The 22400-nt window shown below is 35.9% G+C and overlaps 1 protein-coding gene and 1 pseudogene across 8 annotated transcripts in view; both read right to left on the bottom strand.

The window, feature by feature from the left end:
- LOC143853485 (golgin candidate 1-like) overlaps positions 1-22400 on the bottom strand; it is a 112754-nt gene that overhangs the window by 68516 nt on the left and 21838 nt on the right. For 3 of the 8 annotated variants that reach the window (XM_077363331.1, XM_077363295.1, XM_077363290.1), the window contains exons 9-16: positions 21267-21436; positions 20945-21115; positions 19113-19282; positions 17301-17515; positions 16720-17182; positions 15679-15764; positions 15255-15415; positions 11626-11725 (exon numbers count right to left, since the gene is read on the bottom strand). Coding sequence is in view for 2 of the 8 variants with exons in the window: in XM_077363277.1 (XP_077219392.1) it covers positions 17036-17182; positions 19113-19282; positions 19434-19462; positions 20946-21115; positions 21267-21278 (528 nt within the window). In the remaining 6 variants the exon portion in view is untranslated. Of the gene's footprint in view, positions 1-11625; positions 11726-15254; positions 15416-15678; positions 15765-16719; positions 17183-17300; positions 17516-19112; positions 19283-19433; positions 19463-19569; positions 19604-20944; positions 21116-21266; positions 21437-22400 lie in introns of those variants that run through there. The other 5 variants (XM_077363277.1, XM_077363281.1, XM_077363302.1 and 2 more) reach the window with 5 other exon arrangements.
- LOC143853477 (tubulin beta-1 chain pseudogene) lies at positions 11791-15237 on the bottom strand (annotated as a pseudogene).

The following is a 22400-nucleotide window of genomic DNA, read 5'->3' as shown; positions in this document are numbered from 1 at the left end:
GTGAGAAGGGTATAGAGTGTATCTTCTTAGGATATGCTAACCATAGTAAGGCATATAGGTTTCTAGTTATAGAACCTAATGATTTTCTAGAAATTAATACAATAATTGAATCTAGAGATGCCTTCTTCTATGAGAATAGGTTCACTTCAATTCCAAAAGAAGTTCAACCTAATACTTCTGTAGAACCTCCTTTAGATCAACAAACAGAAGTTAGTGAACCTAGTGAAATAAGAAGAAGTAAAAGAGATAGAAGGGAAAAGGGTTTTGGTCCTGACTTTGTTACATACCTAATGGAAGGGACAAGAGAAAAACTCAAATCTTCTATAATGCTAGATTTAAATGTAGAAAGTGACCCTCAAACCTATGAAGAAGTCATAAAGTTACAAGATGCTGCCTTTTGGAAGGAAGCAATTGATGACGAAATGGATTCAATCATGAGTAATAAAACTTGGATTTTGGTTGACCTACCACCTGGGTCAAAACCAATAGGTTGTAAGTGGATCTTCAAGAAGAAGATGAGAGTAGATGGGTCAATAGAAAAGTTTAAGGCAAGACTAGTTGTCAAAGGGTTTACTCAAAAACCCGGAATTGATTACTTTGACACTTGTGCACCGGTTGCTAGAATTACTACCATTAGAGTCTTAATGGCTCTTGCTTCCATATACAAACTTCACATTCATTAGATGGATGTTAAAACCGCATTCTTAAATGGTGAACTTGATGAAGAAGTGTACATGGAACAACCTGAAGGCTTTGTTTTGCCAGGGCAAGAACATAAAGTGTGTAAGTTAGTCAAATCTTTATATGGCCTTAAGCAAGCCCCTAAGCAATGGCATGAAAGATTTGATAAAGTTTTAGCGTCAAATGGCTATAGAATACATGAATCAGATAAATGTATTTATGGTAAGTTTGAAGGTAATATTGGTGTTATAATATGTCTATATGTTGATGACATGTTAATATTTAGTACAGATATTGGAGAATTTATATGATGGGTGGCCGTGAAAACACATGAAGTCTAAAAAAAGTAGGTACAACCCAATTTTTTTATGATCCGAACCGTTCATCTGTTTGGGCACAACCAAAAATCAGTTCCATAGGATGATCCTAACCCTCCGATCTTAGAAGATTCCATAAATGATTTTTGGAAATCTCCATATTCAGATCAATTCAGATCGGAGGGTTAGCATTATCCTATGGAACTAATTTTTGGGGCACAACCTATTTACGTTGTGCCCAAATAGATGAACGGTTTGGATCATAAAAAAAAGTAGGCCGTACCTACTTTTTTAGACTTCACATGTTTTCACGGCCACCCATCATATAAATTCTCCAGATATTGAATGATGGAACCTCGACTCAACACTTGAATAAACATCAAGTCTTGAGTTCAATGAGTCCAAGTACATCATATGGAGTGACTGCAAGCACTATAATATTCATTATTTTCATCCCAAGGTAAAGTGCTTGGTACTTGTAATGTTTAAAAGGGTAAGGATGAGCAAATGGGCTCTTAACAGGCTTATAACAGGGTGTTGGAGTGTTTTAGTCATACGGACACTCTTAATAAGTCTACCTATGTGAGTGTGGGAGTGGTGCCGCTTCTTATGAGACTTGGCTAGTCTCTAGAGCGCTCATGAAACCAAGATATAAATACAAGGCCAATACATGTGTCGGCTCTTAGAAACTGCCTATGGAAACGAAATCTTGTGTGTGTAGATGTGTCCGGTTAGTCAAATAGAATAACTAGTTCAAAGATACGTCTACTATGCAATTCTAGCTAACTTTGATGTGTTTACACTAAGTGAAGGTTCAAATCGAGAGATACCTTCATTTATGCATAAGGTTTCCAACCCTAATGAGAAATTTATTTTCATTTTGAAAATGGTGGGGGATTGTTAGAGATTTCGCAAAATAATGTTGATAAACTCAAGTGAATTTTCAAAAGTTTTATTTAAACTAGAAAAATAATTTTGAGACAGGGCCGGTCAACCGGGGTTTCCCAGGCGACTATGGATTGGTACCTGGAAGTATGAACAATTTTCAGAAAAGTATGGACGGACGACCGCAGTTCTTTGGATCGTAGAAAATAAAATTGACAGAAGCATGTCGGCGGGCGATCGCGGTAGCCCGGTCGACCGCGACTGTTCAAAAATCTATCTGCTAGGTAGAAATGTACATGGCTTTTCACTTCCGTTTTTCAACCATTCTTCATGTCTTTTGCTTCCCAACGGTCATGGATGATTTTCAAACACAAGAGACACCTTATGCACGATCCAAACCACTTAAATCACAAAGGGAAGTGATCAAATGGTGATCATTCAAACCAATCCAAGAGATGTCATAAAGGGATGTATCCCTTAATGAATAGACATCTAATGCTCTATAAAAAGAGCAGAATTCTGTCTTTTATAGATACTGAAAATCAGTTATTGCTGTATTTTTTCTTTCTTTCTAGCAATCTCCTATTCCCTTGATTTTCATTTTATTTTGTTCATTAAACAGTGCGCTAAAAATTGTTTTCTGCAGAAACAGTTTTGTCTTTTTCCAAAAGGCTTGAAGTTCTTCAAAGGGCGTTTTGGGTTTGAATCCACTTGTGCAAAGTGTCATCAAACATTTGTAGGACATTCCTACAAGGCTTCATTGTATCTTGGAGGCGATTTGGCTTAAGGAAAGCGATTACGCGCCATGAAGCAATTCAAAAGATTTCCTTATAATCCATATTCCCACCAACATATATTACTTAATGGTATTTATTTGATGTGTTTACTAAACAAGCTGAACTTGAACCCAACCAAGCTCGAGCCTGGCTCTCCTCGGCTCATTAAAAGCTCGGGCTCGGGCTCGTTCGTTTACTAAACGAGCCGAGCTCGAGCTTTGTTGAATTTTGGCGAGCCGAACACGAGCCCAAAAAAAAAACTTGTCACGAGCCGAGCCTCAAACTAAGGGGGCCGAGCACGAACACCCCAACGTTCGGTTCGGCGCGGGTCGTTTGCAGCCCTAAGAGCACGTATAGAACGCAATCAACAGTACAAAAGCAAATCCACGTTCAAATTTAAGGCCACGTTTGGAAGGGAAAATATTTCTAAATTCTCCTAATTTTTTTTGCACACGACAAAAGATAAGTTGAACCCACCCCCCATTCAATTTTTACTGAGAGGGTCATTTAATTAAGTATAATATCGCTCTAAATTAACCATAATCATACCATTTCCCTCTAAAATCATGGGAAAAAAAAGAATTCTCCAGGAAATTTTTTTGCTTCGGAAATGTTTTTCTTTCAATCCAAACTGGAGAAAATTAAGGGAATCTAAAAAGGTGGGAGACAGAAGAACAAGGTGAGAGAAAGCGAGAGGGAGGTGGATTTTTCTGGGGATTTTCCTCCTTTTTTTTTCTCTCATGTTATTCTTGTGTACGGTCTTGGTTGAAAGGGAAAGAGTTGGCTTTGCGGGCTAGCATGTTAATCCAACGTTATCCTTTTAATCTTTTTTTTTTCTTACAGTGGAAGATCATGTTCTTGCCTGTGAACGTCTGTGAAACAACCAATTACTCCAAAAGCTTAAGCTCTTAGAGTTGGCATTATATATTTAAGCATTTATACTTAAATACTCACCCTCACATGTGGCCCCTCTTTTGGTGTTGGCCATACACGTGGATTTTTAATATCAAGGTGTCTGTTGGGTTTTGAACCCAAGACCTAACATGAGGCAATAGTTTTGATACCATGTGAAACAACCAATTACTCCAAAAGCTTTAGTTATTAGAGTCGGCATTATTTAATCATTTATACTTCAACAGCATCTTGGCAGAACCATGTAAAATCTGGGTGTTCATCGTGTGGCTTGCTTTTATTTCTACTTTTTCATTTTTTTTATTCTCTTTTTTTTTTTTTTTGCACTATCAGATAGGATTTGGCCAACAGATTTCTCCACACAGTCAACAAATAAGATAACATCCATTAAGGCTTTGCAATTTGATATTGAGACACGTCTTTAGCAGTAAACATAGTTTCAAAACTACTCTTAGTACATTTTCATATTGCCGTCCATAAAATATTTGATATCTTACATTATATATAGTATATATAAATGATGCAAGCAATAGTAGTTTGGAATGCTTTGTAGTTTGTACCAAATAAGATGTTGCATCTTCAGAATCTTGGTGCTGTTTTTTTGGGGGCATGTTTGTAAAGTTGTTGGTGGTCAGTCAATTCGTTTTCCTAGCTTCTTGCTTTGCATATTTCGTTGGTGCTCTTTGCGAGTCAACTCGTTTTGCTAGCGAGTCAAATGGGTTCAAAGAAGCTTTGGGTTGACTCAACGAGTTTTAGGACAATGGTAAAAACCACCCTAAATGTCAAATTGAAGGTTTGTTGTGAAATTAACTATGCATGATGCCTGAAATTTACTTGGCAAAGGCTCTAGAAGTCTGATTTGTGAGGCGTCTCTCTAGCAGTGGGGAATCTCCCCCTCGCAAGTGGGAGACTAAACCACGTGAATCTAGGGTAAAGACCACCCTAGCAGTGGTAAAGACCACCCTAGATGTCAAATTGAAGGTTTGTTGTGAAATTAACTATGCATGATGCCTGAAATTTACTTGGCAAAGGCTCTAGAAGTCTGATTTGTGAGGCGTCTCTCTAGCAGTGGGGAATCACCCCCTCGCAAGTGGGAGACTAAACCACGTGAATCTTAGCCTCTTTTGTTCCCCACTGTAATTTCTTCTATTCCTTGTTTATGGGAAATGATATATTCACCATCTTTTCTTCCCCAGGCCACTCTAGTCATAAATATGGGTGCAATCCGGGTGGATTTTTGGGAATTCTGATTGAACTTTTACCATAAACTAGTTGCAGTCCCGTGCGATGCACGGGGCGAAGAAAAAATTATGATATTACGGATTTGTACAAATCAATTTAGAAACGTTCCTATTTTTATGGAATTCTTTACTGGAAAACTTTATTGCATTAAATGCGTATTTTTGCAATTTAGATGAAATCAATTTTGAAAAGTTCCTATTTTTTGGGACTCTTCATTGGAAAACTTTATTGCGTTAAATGTTTATTAGAAAAAGATACTTTATTAAGGTTTTGTGTGATAGAGGTATACGTATAGATATTTTTCTAGAAAGAAATTTTGGAATTCCAAAGTGTAAAACGGTGTGCAACATCCCCTTCGAGCGTTTTTAAATTTCGGAATGCACGGGGCAGAGAAAAAACTAAATGTCTAAGTATATATAGGGAGCAATTAACAATAAAAATTCAGCATAAAATGAATAAAAATACATCAAGAAATAAGTAAAAATACAGCCAAGAAACCCAAAATAGAAACAAATTAAAAAAATATAGGAAGAAATAGTAAAACAGCAAAAATAAATCCCAAAATAGAATGACATTAAAAAAAGTAAACCCCAAAATAGAAAGAAATTGAAAACAAATCAATAACATAGAAATAAAGCCCAAATTAGTAAGAAATTGAAAAAATAAAAATAAAGCCCAAATTAGGAAGAAATTAAGAATAAATATAAATCGAAGATGAAATAAATAAAAATACAACAAAAATTTAAAGCCAAAAAATAGAAAGGAATTTTAAAAAACTAAAGCAAGAAAATGTCCAAAATAAAAAAAAAATTTAAAAAAGTAAAAATAAAGCTAAAATAGGAAGAAATTATCTTTTGAGCCATTGTCCGGGGCGCCTTATTTAGCTAAAAAATAGTTATTACACATATTGTAAAACTATAAATAGCTACATCAGATATTTGTGGCTCATGCAGATTTTACAATGTCACAATAAAGTAAATAGAAAGCAAAGCTAAAACAAAGTGTTTAATAATAACTGTCAAAAAATGGTAAAATGCTGATGGGTTCATAATAAGGTTAGCTTAGCATCCGACGCAACTTTTTCTAAAAGAATTCCTATTAGCTACAATGCAAGGGACGTCTAAAAGCAAATGAATTATTAAAAATTGTGGGAAAAATGTCATAGAAAAAGAAAATTCAAGAAGTAAATGATTCGCTGAAAGATGAGACAAAAATGGTTAAAAAATGAGATAAAATACATTAATAAAATGGTCGTAAGTTTTGAATTCACTTCTTGAAGTGAACTGTCTGGAAACAAAGTTAAAATTTTGTGAATCTTGCAATTATAGGAGAATTCCAAAATTTGAGGTAAAGCTGAAGGCAAGCAAGGAGCCCAAGCAGGTCTAATGCCAATTATAGGAGAATTAAAAAATTTCAGGCAAAGCTATAGGGGGATAATTGAATCTATAAAAGCAAGGATCCCAAGCAGGCATAATGCCAACATTAACCAATTGTAAGCAAAAAGAGGCCAAGGTGACAAAGCTATAGAAATCTTGAAATTGTTTTTTTTTTAATTTTTTATTCCAATCATGTTGGAATTGTCTTCTGTTAATTCCTCAATGTATTTCCGCAGCTACGAAAGTGTTAATAACAGAAAGAAAAGTAAATGAAATAAAGAAGGAAGTCTGCCTGGCACCTTCTTTTAGTATCACAATCTAAACATTTTTAATACCATTCCCAAAAAAAAGACGCTAAACACTTCGAAAGTGTTAATAGATGTTTTAAGTGACCCATTCTAGTGTTTTCCAAGTTTTTTATTTATGAGAGAATGAATCCGCTGCAAAGTAGAAAATGAATAACCCTGATGATTCCTCGTATTAAAACACAAATCTTGATACGTCATTAAAATTCCAATCATTATACATATCTAATACTTGAGAAGGACGTGTGTAAAGAGTCGGCCCTACACGGGCCTAGAAAGTTAATAACCTTAATTAAATCTGGACCGTAGATCCCCAGACTAAAAATTACAGTGTATTTTCGTTTTTTTTAGTATAACTAATTTTTGGGGCATCAAATCTTGTCTGTTCGACATGATTTTGGTCTCGGTAGATGGGTATTTCAAATACCTATCCAACGGACATAAGATTTAGCGATTCGGATGTGATTTGAATAAGTTATGACCTTTTTTCTGTCAGGGTTAGGCATAGTTACAAGTTTTGTCTTATTAGGCAACTTTTGGATTTTTATTTTTATTTAAAAACTTTAGTTTAGTAGTTAAATTTGATAAGTACACCCATAGGGAGTTTAATAAAGATGGACTCTTGCTAATTGTGGAAGACATGGAGTAGGAAATACCCTTTAACATTAAATCTAATTGGGAAACCCACTTTAAGCACAAAACTCAATAGCTTTTAAAAACCCAAAACATGGGCTTTTGCAACCCTACTTGTGCACGTCCAAAAATCGAGAGAGAGAGAGAGAGAGAGAGAAAGAAGAGAGAAAATAAAGAAGAAAACAAAGAAAAAGTAGAAGAGAATTGATCTTAAACCCTAATCTTGTTTCGAGTAAGTGCCTAAAATCTTTCTCTATGTGTTTTCGCTTGTGATTCATGGTGTTTGATTTTTTATTTCCTTAAATCTCTTTCAAATTAGGGTTCAAAGCTGTTTTTCCTTCGAATCAAGATTTTCTTATGATCTTTATATGTAAAAAATGATTTTCTTGGATGACAATTCATGTGCATTATCCGTAGTGTGTATAGAGGAAAGTGAAGCTACACCGGCGGTGTAGCTAACTTAGCTACACCGCCGGCTTAAAATACAATGGGCCCACATTGTTTTGGTGATCCAAACCATTCATTTGATTGGCCCTCACATAGATAGGGTGTCCTCCAAAAATCAGCTCCATAGGATCATCCCAACCATTCAAACTGTGGAGGCAAAAATGGACAAATTTGTGAAGGTTTTTACAAGTTCATTTTTGCCTCCACAAATAGTAGGGTTGGGATGATCCTATGGAGCTGATTTTTGGTGGACACCCTATCTATGTGAGGGCCAATCAAATGAATTCTTTGGATCACCAAAACAATGTGGGCCCAGTGTATTTTAAGCCGGCGGTGTAGCTAAGTTAGCTACACTGGCGGTGTAGCTTCACTTTCCTCATATATATATATATACACACACACACACACACTAAAGAATTGCTTCCTAGATATATCAAAGCATGTGTGATTTGAATATGGAATAGCAACTGTTTTTCTTCCAAACAGTGTGATTTATTTGATGTAAAAAATCATGTCCTTCAAAAATCAGCCCATAGGTGATATGCTTGATAAATCATATAATTATTTTTCTTTCAGAGAAAGACCTAGTGTTTGTATAAATTGTTTGTACTTGTCTTTTTGTTAAAAACAGCCCTTAACATGATTTTTGCCCAAGTTCCTATATACATACACATATATTATATGATGCAAATAATAAACAATCTGATCAGTATATGAATTACGCATAGGTATTAATACCCATAGAGTGTATCTTTTGGATGTATGACACTGAAATCTTTGGGAATAGAATTTAAAGAACAAAACCTAAAAAGTTATGACTCTCCAACTATCTTAGGGTCAGAGTTAAAGTATAATTTAACAGGAAACTTAGCGTGTGTACATGATTTTTTGTTTCAGATTTGGTAGTACATTCGACTCTGACATTAAGGATTTCTCTCTCTCTCACACCACGAGTAATTAAGGTAGGTGACGGTACCCTAATCTTATACCTTAAACAATGGTTGACTTAAATGTGTATGAAGAAAATTCTTTAGCAAGCATGAGGTTTGTTTATGATAGTGATTAAGTAGAAATTATTGATTTAAAGTCAGTTTATTATGCAAGTTTATTCTCATATTCCTGCTATGTCATAGCTTGTGACGTATGGATATTAAGTTATTATGTTGGAATGAAATGTAGATGCAAGAAAATTGCTTAAACTGATATGGGAAAAACAATGGTTGGAAAAATTGGGATTTTATACCAGTACACTGGTAAGACTAATAAATGCATGAGCATGAGGAGGAGGAGTCCAGGAATAATTAAATTCCAAGCCGGCCTTGGGTTTTAGCGCACCCCCATGGCGGTAAATGCATCCTCTTAGACCATGATGTCAGGAGGCGACGTGGCTATTAAGCACGTCGTAAAATGTCCCACATGCCCACTACCTGCAGACGAGGATAGTGGAACGTATTGGAGGTCAAGGTAACAAGCTATGAGGAGCTAAATTACCTTGGAGAGTCGTCTCATATTGCATCATTCATATTATATTTAGACCTCTTAATGTTATTTATTATATGCTCTATTAGAGTAGTTTTGATTCTTATTGTTGGAAATCGTTACATATCTCCTCTACTAATATTTCATGCGTTTTAGAGAACTATGGTTGATACATGTTCACTAATGAATTTAAGTTATACACTTTAATTCAAGAATTGTTTACTTGTATTAGTTTAGGATATCGGATGAATCTACATAGTTCTTTGAACCAAGGAAGCAGGATTCTTCCCTGGGAGCGTTTGATTCCCACTTTCGATTCCCGTTTCGATTCCCGCTTTGGCAACCTTGAGTAGGATTCTTCCCTGGGAGCCTTCGATTCCCGCTTTCGATTCTCGTTTCGATACCCGCTCTGGCAACCTTGCTTTGAACTAACACCAAAAATCCCCCACAGGTTTTGACACAATCGACGACATCCAGACAAATGCTAATGAAACTGGGGAAGCGTAAAAAGGAGTGTGCCGAGTGGTTGGTTTGGCTATGTGGCCTTGGCGGCTACTCGTCTTATTCTCAGTTTGTTTCTGTTTTTTTTTTTTTTTTGTAATTATGCCAAATCCTCTTGTTAGATCCTTTAGTAAACTTGTGAGTTTAAAAAAAAATTGCTGTCTTTTGTTAACGGTCCGGGTTTAGAGTTCTCTAAAAATCTGGGTCGTTACAACGTGTTTCTCATGTTTAGGCTCCTTCTATATCACTCCTCTCTGTTCATTTTGGGTTTTGATAATTTATTTTATTTCACATTCCATATTGCAGATAGATATTCTAATAAATTAATCATTTTTTAAATAAAGAGTATACAATAGGGCAATTTATTGAACACCACATGGAAGACAATGAGATTACAAAAAATGATTTGGTAGTCTAATTCGATGCGTCTCTCTGTGGCTGAAAGTTCTACTGTGAAGCAAAATCGATTCTCAAAATCCAATACGACGTTTAATCTAAAAGGAGATGTGTGGAAAAGTGTTCTTGTGGCTGTGTTTCAAAAAAAAAATAGAACTATGAGAAACATGATGAGTGCAATTGGCCGAAACTAACATAAACATTCAAAGCAATATGCCAAAAGCCAATAAAACCAACTTCTATAGGCAGCCAGCAACGAAATGCAATAATATAATGTGCCCATCCATTCTGCTTTCTCTTCCATTTCAATTCGGTTCCCAGCTTTATTGCGTGACATCAATTTCAACACTTACAAAAGCCAAAACATTCTTCGTCCTTCTCAATGAGCATTTTTTTTACATACATTTGTACATCGTTTTTTTGACATATATTATCCACATACGAATCTTGCCAGACCCGAAAAGCAAAAGATTCAATTATTAAAATTGACAGCATACACAAAAAACAGAGCATAAAGATCAAACTCTAATCATAAATTGGCTATGCTATGTCACAGACACCAAAAGACAGCCCTCCAAATCTAATGCTACCAATCAAAACGAAGAGGTTATCAAACTAAATGAAGAAGAAGGCAACTTATATCCCACAATCATATTTTTATAATGATAGCATCCTGAGAATTTAGATCCGAAAGAAAGTGACAATAAAAAAAGCAGTTTTCTAATTGCAAAAAGTATGGTGTCTTCATGACAAATCATATCGGAGATCAAACATTTCCTGAAGAAAAGTTCGAGCAATCATGTGTCATGTAGAAAATACCATCCCTTCTTTCCAAGTATAAACCTTTCCAATATTAGCTCATTTAGCAAAGACAAAACCGAAGTAGAATTAAAAAAACTTGACATCAATGTCCTTGAGCTTTCATGCATTACTAATACATTTAATCACCCGAGGGAATAGACTTTCTAGGCCATAGCATTATTAGGGCTTTCTAATACCTTCTAAAAATTACGAACTTTGGTACAAAAAATGTGTGACCCAGATAGACCACAAGTATAATACCATTTCAATAAAAAAGGGACCTGAAATAGAATATTATGTGACCGGCGGATCACGAAAGTTATGAAAGATCTCCCACCAAGCCGTACATACGGCTTTCCACATTCATTGGGTCCACAATGTACCTCTTTACTTCATTGCCTATGTTTCTTACCCCATTTCTCTTCTGTGTAGAGATGTTGAGGATTCGATCTTCAATGCTTCGCTTCTCATTCTCGGAATAGAAAAATTGCAAAAGCATTACTGTGGTTAAAGGGTGTTGGATGATGAATGAAAAAATGCAAAAGCACTCTTGGAATATTGGCTGGTGAATGAAACCTATATTCTTTTAATTGTGTTGAGTGGAATAAAATAAAACCAACAGGTGTAAAGACTGCAAAAAAAAAAAAATTACAGAAACAACCAAATATGTAGACCTCTAAGATTCCAATTTCAAAGTAGAATACAAGCATCAAACACTATAGTGAAGATAATCAATGGGTAAAAATTAGTATGTTTTGTGAAATGTGATTTATGAGGCAAACAAATGGCAACATAAGAATTTTGTTTAATGGTAGGCATCATAATTAGAAAAGCCTTAAAAAGGATTGGGGACAGAAATAATAAGTAAACATACCATCACAATCCTTGGACATCTCAAATTCTCTAACATACTTGAGGAGGGTAACTTGAGTAAATTTGAGCTTCACTTTGACTTGTCAGTTCACTCACTTATCCTGCACATAGCAACTATTATTAGTTCTCATAAATTAATAAAAAAGCACGCACAACCTGCTTTTCAAATTTCAAACCAGCTTGAAGCAAGATGTCTCAAATAACCCATGGTGAATATCCACAAACAGGGACTTGTAGTTCTTCTAGAGCTCAAAAGTGAACCTAGGAAGAAGTAAAGTCTTTCATAGGACTTTGCTCAAAGAGTTTGATGCATGCATCCAGCCCTAACTGGTCTGAAATATTCTTTTGCATTATGTAATAGAGAAAAGGCAATAAAAGACCAGCAAATTGTATGTCTAAAAAAGATAAAAATTTGAAAAGTGGAGCACTTATGAATACCATATTATCTGAAGCAACATGTTTACAGGACGAGCGATTAGCAGTAGAACTGAAATTGAGCATCATATCTGGTTATTCAGTTTCATGGTCTTGGCAATGATGAGGATCTTTACATGGAGGGAACCTTAGTAAGTTAGAACGTTCCATGAGACAGTAAGCTTTTGTCCTTGGTGGACAACTTACAAAATCCTTGGCCCCATAGAGATGCCCTATCACCTATGTATTTTCGAGAAATTTTTCGGGTGGACACCGCACAAAATCCTTGGGATCGGGTTGATTCCAATTCACATTTTAGAAAAATCTCAATCCGACCCAACCCAACTTTGACTTATTGATCATGCAATCCACCTTTTCCTATTAAGGACTATAAATTTTGCAATATTCCTAAAGTACTACCCATTGTAGAAGAATCAGAAACCTTTTTACAGAACTTTTTTTTACAAATGAATTTTGTGACCTTCATCACCATTTTTTTCACATCGTTTCTTAATTATCCATTGTGATATCAATGATGTATATGACCAATGAACTTACTCTCTCCAAGAACAAAAGACTACGCACAATGTACCCATTAACCAGTAACCATATATATAGGGAAGTGATAAATCGACCACCAAATATCGTAATTCGACCCCCTATGTGTTTCTCTCCATCAATTCTACATGTTCCTAAATGCCACTTTAGTTTCTTATTGTTTTATTTGTAGTAAGCATATATTGGCTCTCAAAGTCAACATCAACATTTCTCAGATATCTTTGATCTATCTCCAAGCATGAACTAACAAAGCTCTATAAAGAGCCAGAATGCATTACCCCTACCTAAAGCCCCATCTCCTCCCACAACCATCCAAACTTTCAAGTTGGGATAAGAGGATATATCAAAGCATCAGCATTCATAGAGCAGCTTCATTCTCACATATTAGCATTACCACCAATTTCATCCCTTTTTCAAAGACCTCACATCTCTTGAGCCCTTCTTCTGCCTCATCTTCATAATCACCTTCGTCTTCGGCTATTGCATCCTGACACCGCTGATATTCTGACACCGGATCGTTCATGAGGCTGAATTCTTCGCATCCTGATATCGCCGACATTCCGACACCAGATCGTTTATGTTGCTTTCAGCCTCCAAAAATTCCATCTCATCCATCCCCCCTCCAGTGTAGCAATAGAAGAAAGATTTCTGTCTAAACATGACAGTAAACCGGTCTGACACTCTGTGTCAGTCAGTAACATCTCCTGGATTGAGTTTCCAATAAAAGTTGCAGCCATGGGCAGCCCCTGAGGGGGGATGTCGCATAAACTTGACTTCACATTGTTGGGGATCCATTGACCTTCAACGAACTTCAGTTCTTGTTCTGCACGTTGATCATGATCTGCTCATCTACTTGGTGCTCATCTTGCTTCTGAACATGGCAGAGGCAATCAAATAGCAGCCATGGCAGGGGTCATTCGCATACATCATGTTCTTTGAATCCTACATTCGCTGGGTTAGCTCAGGGACAGAGGGAGGTACTGCTGAGACACCCCTGAGGTTAGAGGGCAAAACCAACCATGAAGAAGTGGAGACGGAGGAATCGGATCAGGCTTGCTACAAGCTTTCGGAGGTCAGAGTTCATCCGACCAGAGAACCTCAGGCAGCAAGTAACACCACTCATTGTTGCAGAGATCAATTGGTTCAGATCACCGAGAGAAAATTCAGTAAATAGGTTGTCATTATAGAAAAGAAACATGTCCAATGAGAAAGCATTAAATGAGAATACGAACTTCAGTGATCCTAGACTAAAAACACATATGAAGGGCAGCCAATTACATTAACAGCTTATGTGATTTTTCCTCCACTGTCCAGGACGAGCAACTTAGATCAGTTGTGTATCGAAGGCCAATCTTCATGTCATCAACTGAGTATTCGAGCTTAAGATAGAACAGAAGCTTATAGTGAAAGTTTGAAATCCTCCGAAAATAAACTTTGGATTAGCATATCAAATGCTAAGTTTCTTTACCCATGGCTTTAGCAAGCAGAAGAGATCAAGTAGAACTGTAAATATAATCAACACGAGTTTCAGCATTTCTATTAGGGCAAGAGGCAATTTAATCCATATTTTGGGTAGGGATGTCACTGCCAATTCTATTATCCAGCCTGATACGTGGCGTCGTCCTAAACCTCATAAAGAAAAGTCTTAAATCTCATAAAGAAGCACACTTAACTCATAAAGAAATCAAGTATGTAATACTTTACTTTATATCTAAGAATTGTCATGGGACGTAAATTATGTTGTTTAATATACACCTTTTAGCATCATCGTCCAATAAACCATGTGCATTGTGTTGACCTACTGACTGCTTGGTCAGTCTGCTGCCACATATTCATTTAGTCCAAAGATATCAAGTTCCAGAGAAACAGGCCAGTAGAGGGCCCGTCCCTTTCAAATTCTGATTACAAAACCACTTGAATCTACATAATACATGGGGAAATGTCACTTTTAGATTTGAGTACCGGCTTGGAAAAGAGGGCATTTTATGGACGACAATCCGAGAAAATTATATGGCAGTCATTTTACTTCTAATAAGCACATCATATGAAAAATTAAACAATGGCAATTTCAAAATTAATGGGTTTTCCAGACAGCCAGAAATACAGATTACCAACATCCAAGTCTACATAAAATACCCTAGTAAGAAATAAACAACCCCATGTAATGCACTGGAGCAATAACCAAGCAAAATAAATTTTGAGGATACTTCTTCATGCTGGTTTTCCAACTTGCTTTTCAGTTCCAGCAAAAAAAAAAAAAAAGTTGTCTTATACTATAGATGGTACTCCTTGTCTTATTTTCCCAACAGGAGCTTCCACTCAAGCCAAAAGTGATAGCTGCCATAATCCCAACATGAGCTTTCCCAACAAGTGCAATTTAAACATATAATACAACATCATCTCACTTTGTTAGAAACATGAATAAAAAAATCCATCTTACTGAAAGATAACAAAAATCGTTTAAATCATTACTTAATAAACAGTGTAGTTACAGTGACTATAAATAAAAGTAACCCATTTTTATAAACTAAGAAAAAAAACACTCATAGAAATATCGAAGACCAAAGAAAAAATTCATAAAAATCCATATAATACTCTAAACAAGGCCCATTAAAATGATATTTATGTAAGTATTTGAAGCATATGTGGCACACTTACAGCTATCAGCTTGAGAGTTCTGAAGCAGGAGAAATTATATGATGACAGGGCGTACAAACATGTAAATTATATCATAGAGGGCCTTGTTATCCAGAACCAAGCACTCATTGGCCTTCTCCCCAGCTGATGAACACAGAGAGTGTCAATGTATGGCTCAACCACTGTATCCAAAACCAACCAAAAATGTTAAAGAAACAAATCAAAGGATAAAACATAGATATCCAAACAGAAACCCTAAGTCCCTAACTACATAAGGAAAAAAAATCCTGTATAAATATGAAGGGTTTTATGTTGTCTGGCACAAGAAATTAGCAATGGGGTTTAATTGATTTGAGAGGGATGAACACCGACCTGCACCACTGGAACAAAAAAGTTTGTGAAGTGTCAAAACGAGTAGGAAAAAAAATGATCTAAGAAGCCCAACCTGCTTTGAGTAATAGGAGCTAATGAAGACTCTCTACCATCCATCTCCTCAAGTCCCCATCTCAAATCATACAAAAAACTACCATCCTTGAAAAAACAAGAGAAAAAGTTCAGAAAACCTTCAAGACACCCAAAACCCCAGAAAAATTTCTCTACCTGGCAACAAGAAACTAAAAAACCCTGAGATTTCAGAACACAATTTTAATAATTTAAAGGAAAATTATCTGAGAAGAGACGAAGAACAAACCCCTAATCAAGGTCTCTATGTGAGAAACAGAGGAACAGATGCAAAAGAAAATCGTCTCTCTCTCTCTCTCTCTCTCTCTCTCTCTCTCTCTCTCTCTCGTTTGGCGTAAGCTTGCCTCTGCTCCAGGGGAAAACCATTTTGACAATGGATGGAGGGTTCAATTTCGATCAACAGGTGGGGGGTGCTTGACTGAAAATGAGCAACAAGTGTGCTTCTTCACGGATAATTTAGGCGGTTCGATCGACAGGTGTGATGCTGGAGGAGAACCGAGCAATCCGTGTTGTGTCTTCGTGGGGGGTAGTTCAATGGATGAAAAGACGAAAATGAGCATACACAGCGGACGCATGAGATGATTTTTATGATTGAACTTGGAAATCTAGGGCAGTGAGAGTTAGACGTTGTAGGATACAGTAGGAATTACAAAGGAAGATGGTTGATGAAATTACACGATTTAGGCTTTTAGAATAGGATGGATTAACAAATAATATGGTTTTGCAATCTAGTGTGGGACTATAGTATAGTGGACCACTATCACTACTTCTGAGCTTATTTGGCTCAGACTGTTTCTCAACAAAACGAATACATGGAAGTATGTTAGAACTTTTAAAATTTGAAATTTTCTTAGTTCCCCATCACCTTATATATGATAGCTATTGATGTCACAACTGCAAAGAATTTTGAGCCGAAGTACCCTTAAAACACTAAAGCTGAGAGAAACAGATGAAGCACAAAGTATTCAATGCACGAATAATAGAAGAATTTCCCATTAGAAAAAACTTTAAGTAGTGCACTTACTTGAAAGATTGCTCGTATAATCCTCAATGGCCAGACCATCAATGAGGAAAGTTAAAGAAAAATTCTTTCATCAAATTCACTTGGCATTATGCTGATGCATTTTGAACAAAATTCCTGTCATTTGCACCTTCAGATTCTGTAAAATCTATTGGGCCAGGCAAAGGTTCACTCGGCACTAGCTGATTTTCCTGACTGTTCCGTATCATGTGTTTCACCCTCATAATTATCAGGTTTTGTCTAATTATCTTCTTCATTCCCTTCGTCCCTTGAGATTGTTTCTGCCATCAGAATAGAAGCAGTTCAAAAACCCTCAGGGTCATTTGTATGACAAGTGATGTTTAAGTTGCAGTAGATGATCTCCAGAATTAGCAGCAGCGGCCAAATAGTCAGATCGTTCGTAGTTCCTTCTCAAACATCTTCTCATTCTCACAGAACTTTCCAAAAAATCCAACTTCCAGAAAACCTGCATAAGTGAAGTAAGCAGCACACCCTGAAGCCTTCAACAGAAAATTAAAATCGAATGCAAAATTGTGTGAACTAATCTGAAAACATATTGTTAAACAATGAATAACTTAAGATACCTGTCATTAGGAACAGATGATGACTTGTTAGGTGTGTCAGGGGGCTTCTGAAAGCTTTAAAAAGTGTGCAGCCTAATTGTTTTTCTCTGAAGCAATGAATTGTCACGTCTAAGTTGCAAGTGTCACAATTTCACTACCAGCAATTACTGCCAATGCCAACGAGGAGGAGGAGCAAAAGCAGATGCCCATCCAATGGATATCATCGGAAGAGCGGCCTGACACAGATATAACTAGTACTGAATTTCAATGACAAGAGTAATTTGAAATTTAGAGAGAGAAGTTATGACAACAAAACGAATGTAGGACGAAAGAGTCAATACTCAACAAACACATATATGAGTATAATTTTTCATATAATAGAAACATCAACTATTAGTAAGTAAGAACCAATTTAATACTAATGTATAGGACGAAGGAGACAATACTCAACAAGCCTATATATTAAATACTATAATTTTTTTATACCAGAGATGTCAATAATTAACAAGTATGAACCAATTTCATACCAACAACAGTGAGACTTCTCATAATTGACATTAACTATTACTATTCACCAATCTTGAGCATTTCCTTCATGAAAAATGCTGAAAACAATTGATGGTTTTACATGCTAGAACTCTAAAAGCAAATCCATTGCAGAATAAAATATTGTTTTATCAACTACTAAATAAACGCATTTTTATGTCTACCATCTCAAACATTTTCTTTTCTTAACTCTAACAAGGAAATAGAGCTTCTTATAATGAACATGCATGACACAGATACCAGTACCCAATATGGGTAAAACATGAGTATGGTTCTCATCCAAAAGTGTTGATAACACGGCTTTTTTAACAGAAATTTTCTTATAATTCTTCAATTCTCACTGAAAGGTAAAATAAGCATGCAATAACTATGAAACCCTGAATTATAATAGAACCAATAATGATTCAATATAGATTAAACATAGGCATCAAAAAGTTACATAAAACTAAAATGCCATAAATTCAAATGACCACAATTTACATGTACCACAAGCATAAGAAAAGGCCTTATTAAGTAGTTACGAAGAAAAAAATTGCACGAGTTCGAAAAACCATTATCAAAATCCATAACTGTTGAATAAGGCTGTGTATGGGCGCACCCCCCCCCCCCTCACCCTCTTTATAGGGTCAGTTCTGTCTTTTCCCATGTATACACATACACACACATATATCAATAAAAACAGTGCGTGGGGTGAGACTCACCTCATTCACTCGTTTTTCTCTTCTCTATCTCTATCTCTATCTCCATCGTCTTCATCTCCAATGGAACGTAACAACAACTTTAATTTCCTACAACCTATAATAATCTAAACAGGAGTGGTAGAAGATGCTCTTGTATCATTGTCAAGCTTACATACAAGACAAACAGAGACTGGCAGACCTACTGTCATCCTACAAGGGTGCCCTCAAATAGCTGAGGCCAATACTCATAAATAAAAAATTTAGCATCATGATGACTGGATCACAAACCATAAACAATAAAGTAAAACTTAAGGAAGAAAATAAATAAAAGAAGGGCCGGACGATTTAGTCTTGTATATTGTCCATTTATCCTGCAATTCCAAAAACAAAATATGGAGTTTCTCCTTCCGACTTTGATTGGTATAAAAAGAAAGTAAAGATAAAATATGTGTTGTTTTGTAAATGGCCAAAGCATAAACAATGTTTTAAGATCAAATACAAGTTTTTATTCAAATTGGGATATGAAAGAGGAAAAGGGGGAGTATACAGGCATAGATTTTTTAAAAAAAACAAGTCAACAAGAACTGAAATAGGAATGGGCATTTACCTGAAGAATGTCCCAGCAAACACTGCCATAGAGATCTACAATAGGATGGAAGCACAAAGTCTTGAATTTCACCTTTGGAGGCTCGATTGGATAATCAATGGAAAGGAAACAGAGACCTTGTAAGCCATTCCTTCCAGTGATTGTCCCTTTCCAACCATAGACGTTATACCCTACAGGTAAAGCAAACCCTTTAGAATCCAGAGACATCTAAAAAAAATGTGGAAGAAATGAATATGAGTACTATACAGAATTCTTTCAGAAGCAAGGGTTACAATATTAGGTATAACGGGTGTTGACGAGAAATTTTGGCATGCTTCTTACCATTAAGGCCATTACCTCGGGTTGTAGTCCGTTCCATCATAGATGAACATAAAAAAGAAGACCATCAGAAACAAGAATAACAAAATAAAATCAACTGAAGTCTGACAAGGCGAATGATAAAGTACCTTAGTAGTACCGCTTTAAAAAACAAAAATGCATGCTTTTCCTACCTACAATTCACACATAAATGTGCTCATTAGATTTCCCCATACTGAAACTTTGCTTGTCCTCAAGCAAACAAAAAGAAAATATACAAAAATAAAAGTACAAACAAAAACAAAATCCTAACTCACTTTCGTAGCAATCACGATTGCACTTACCATGTCCAACAAGCCTTTAAACCCCTAGGTTACCCTAGTGGACGAGTTTTGTCTCGTGTGTGTTTGCTGTGAATATACACACAAAATTCTAAAAATAAACTTTTCTTCCCAAATCTCACTATAGAATAAAGCCAAAAAAATTCTAATCCTTTTTCTTTGATAAATTACTCAAAATAGAAGAACAAGAATACCCCCATACTTAAACTTTGCATCCTATCCCAAGCTGAAAAAAATTAGAAAAATATTTTAATGAAGGAATCCTCTTTTGAATTTGTCCTACTTTGCTCCCTTAAACTTGCCTCTAATGTAATCATACCATAAAAGAAATTTGATTTTGAAATTTAATAGAAAAATTGCAATCTTATATGGTCCACCATCCTTTACACTTTTCCATTACTTTCTAAGAATAGAACTCAGTTTTTGTAATCCTCTACTGCTTTTCGCGTGAATGACATGCAGGGCATGCACCAGACACCCAGGCTACTAAACAGTGTCCGACTAATCTTTGATTTGCATATGTCATAGACATTGATGCATATGAGTTCAAACTTTACCTTTGATTACGTGCAATGCTTTGATTTATTAAGCTTTCTAATTGACCCATGTATGGAGTTTTCAGTCAGTTGCTCTCAAGCCAGTTGGCTTTAAGGAACTAGGCGTAAAAACCCTTCAGACTCAATAACTCAAGTCAAAAAGGCTACAAATCAAAACTATAATCAAGAAGCAAACTTTCTAAAAATCATTCTTTCTTTCTTTTGTTTCAACCTTTCTTTCCTTTTTATCCATACCATATAAAAAGCAAGTTTCTATTTCTTATTCAAATCCTTTTAAAAGAAAGATTCCAAAAGAAAACAAAACTAAGAAAGGAAAGTATTCTTTCTAATTTTTCAAATTCCAAAATTAAAATATCCACTTTCTTTCTTAAAATAGGAAAACAACTTTCTTTCTAAGAATACCAAGTCCTTTCTAATTTGAGAGAAATACCAAAAACAAAAGGAAAATAAACTTTCTAACTTTAAATTGTAGAAAAGACTAGAGAAGGAAAGTTTCTAAAAGCTACCCCCCATACTTGAATTATGCATTGTCCTCAATGCGTTAAAAATAGAAATAAAAATATGAGGACTAAAAATAGAAAGGAGGGTACGTACCGTATTTCTTTAGGCATGATTCGAAATAGGAATGGGCATTTACCTGAAGAATGTCCCAGCAAACACTGCCATAGAGATCTACATTGGGATGGAAGCACAATGTCTTGAATTTCACATTTGGAGGCTCGATTGGATAATCAATGGGAAAGGAAACAGAGACCTTGTAAGCCATTCCTTCCAGTGATTGTCCCTTTCCAACCATAGACGTTATACCCTACAGGTAAAGCAAACCCTTTAGAATCCAGAGACATCTAAAAAAAATGTGGAAGAAATGAATATGAGTACTATACAGAATTCTTTCAGAAGCAAGGGTTACAATATTAGGTATAACGGGTGTTGACGAGAAATTTTGGCATGCTTCTTACCATTAAGGCCATTACCTCGGGTTGTAGTCCGTTCCATCATAGATGAACATAAAAAAGAAGACCATCAGAAACAAGAATAACAAAATAAAATCAACTGAAGTCTGACAAGGCGAATGATAAAGTACCTTAGTAGTATCGCTTTAAATAACAAAAATGCATGCTTTTCCTACCTACAATTCACACATAAATGTGCTCATCAGATTTCCCCATACTTAAACTTTGCTTGTCCTCAAGCAAACAAAAAGAAAATATACAAAAATAAAAGTACAAACAAAAACAAAATCCTAACTCACTTTCGTAGGAATCACGATTGCACTTACCATGTGCAACAAGCCTTTAAACCCCTAGGTTACCCTAGTGGACGAGTTTTGTCTCGTGTGTGTTTCCTATTAATATACACACAAAATTCTAAAAATAAACTTTTCTTTCCAAATCTCACTATAGAATAAAGCCAAAAAAATTCTAATCCTTTTTCTTTGATAAATTACTCAAAATAGAAGAACAAGAATGCCCCCATACTTAAACTTTGCATCCTATCCCAAGTTGAAAAAAATTAGAAAAATATTTTAATGAAGGAATCCTCTTTTGAATTTGTCCTCTTTTAAACTTTACATTGAATCGGATTTTTACATGATTTCCCCGAAATTTCACCGAAATCAGAAATTTTAATCGAAATTTCGTTCTTCACCCTTATTTACAAAATTTCTACCGAAATTTTGTACTTTTCGGTGGAATTTTAAGGAAACCGAAAGTTTTGTCAAATTTTTACATGGTTTCGGCCGAAATTTCCACCGAAACCGAAATATTTTGGTTTCTGTTGTGGCCTAAACCGACATTTAAAACCTTGGCTCTAGAGACGTACCTCATTGCTAGGGGTAGGGTCTATCTCATCCGTCATGATCCTCCCGCTACCACTGATCCCACTCATAGGAAGTGGGAACAAGATGATGCTCATATTCGCACTCTCTTATAGCAAAGCATGACCACTCAGATTGCAGGCACCATGATACACCATCCGACCTCCAAACAGATTTGGGATCATACAGCTATTCTTTATTCTGGAGTTGGCAACCTTGCTCGCATTTGTGCCACATATTCACAGTGGATGCATCTCCGACGTGGGGACACTCCTCT

The sequence above is a fragment of the Tasmannia lanceolata genome, unplaced genomic scaffold (assembly GCF_043159265.1).
Source record: "Tasmannia lanceolata isolate RefF3 unplaced genomic scaffold, GAP_Taslan_0.1 ptg000003l, whole genome shotgun sequence".
In the NCBI taxonomy this organism is placed as follows: domain Eukaryota; kingdom Viridiplantae; phylum Streptophyta; class Magnoliopsida; order Canellales; family Winteraceae; genus Tasmannia; species Tasmannia lanceolata.
The sequence above is the reverse complement of the archived record's forward strand: the minus strand, read 5'-3'. Positions and strand labels throughout refer to the sequence as shown.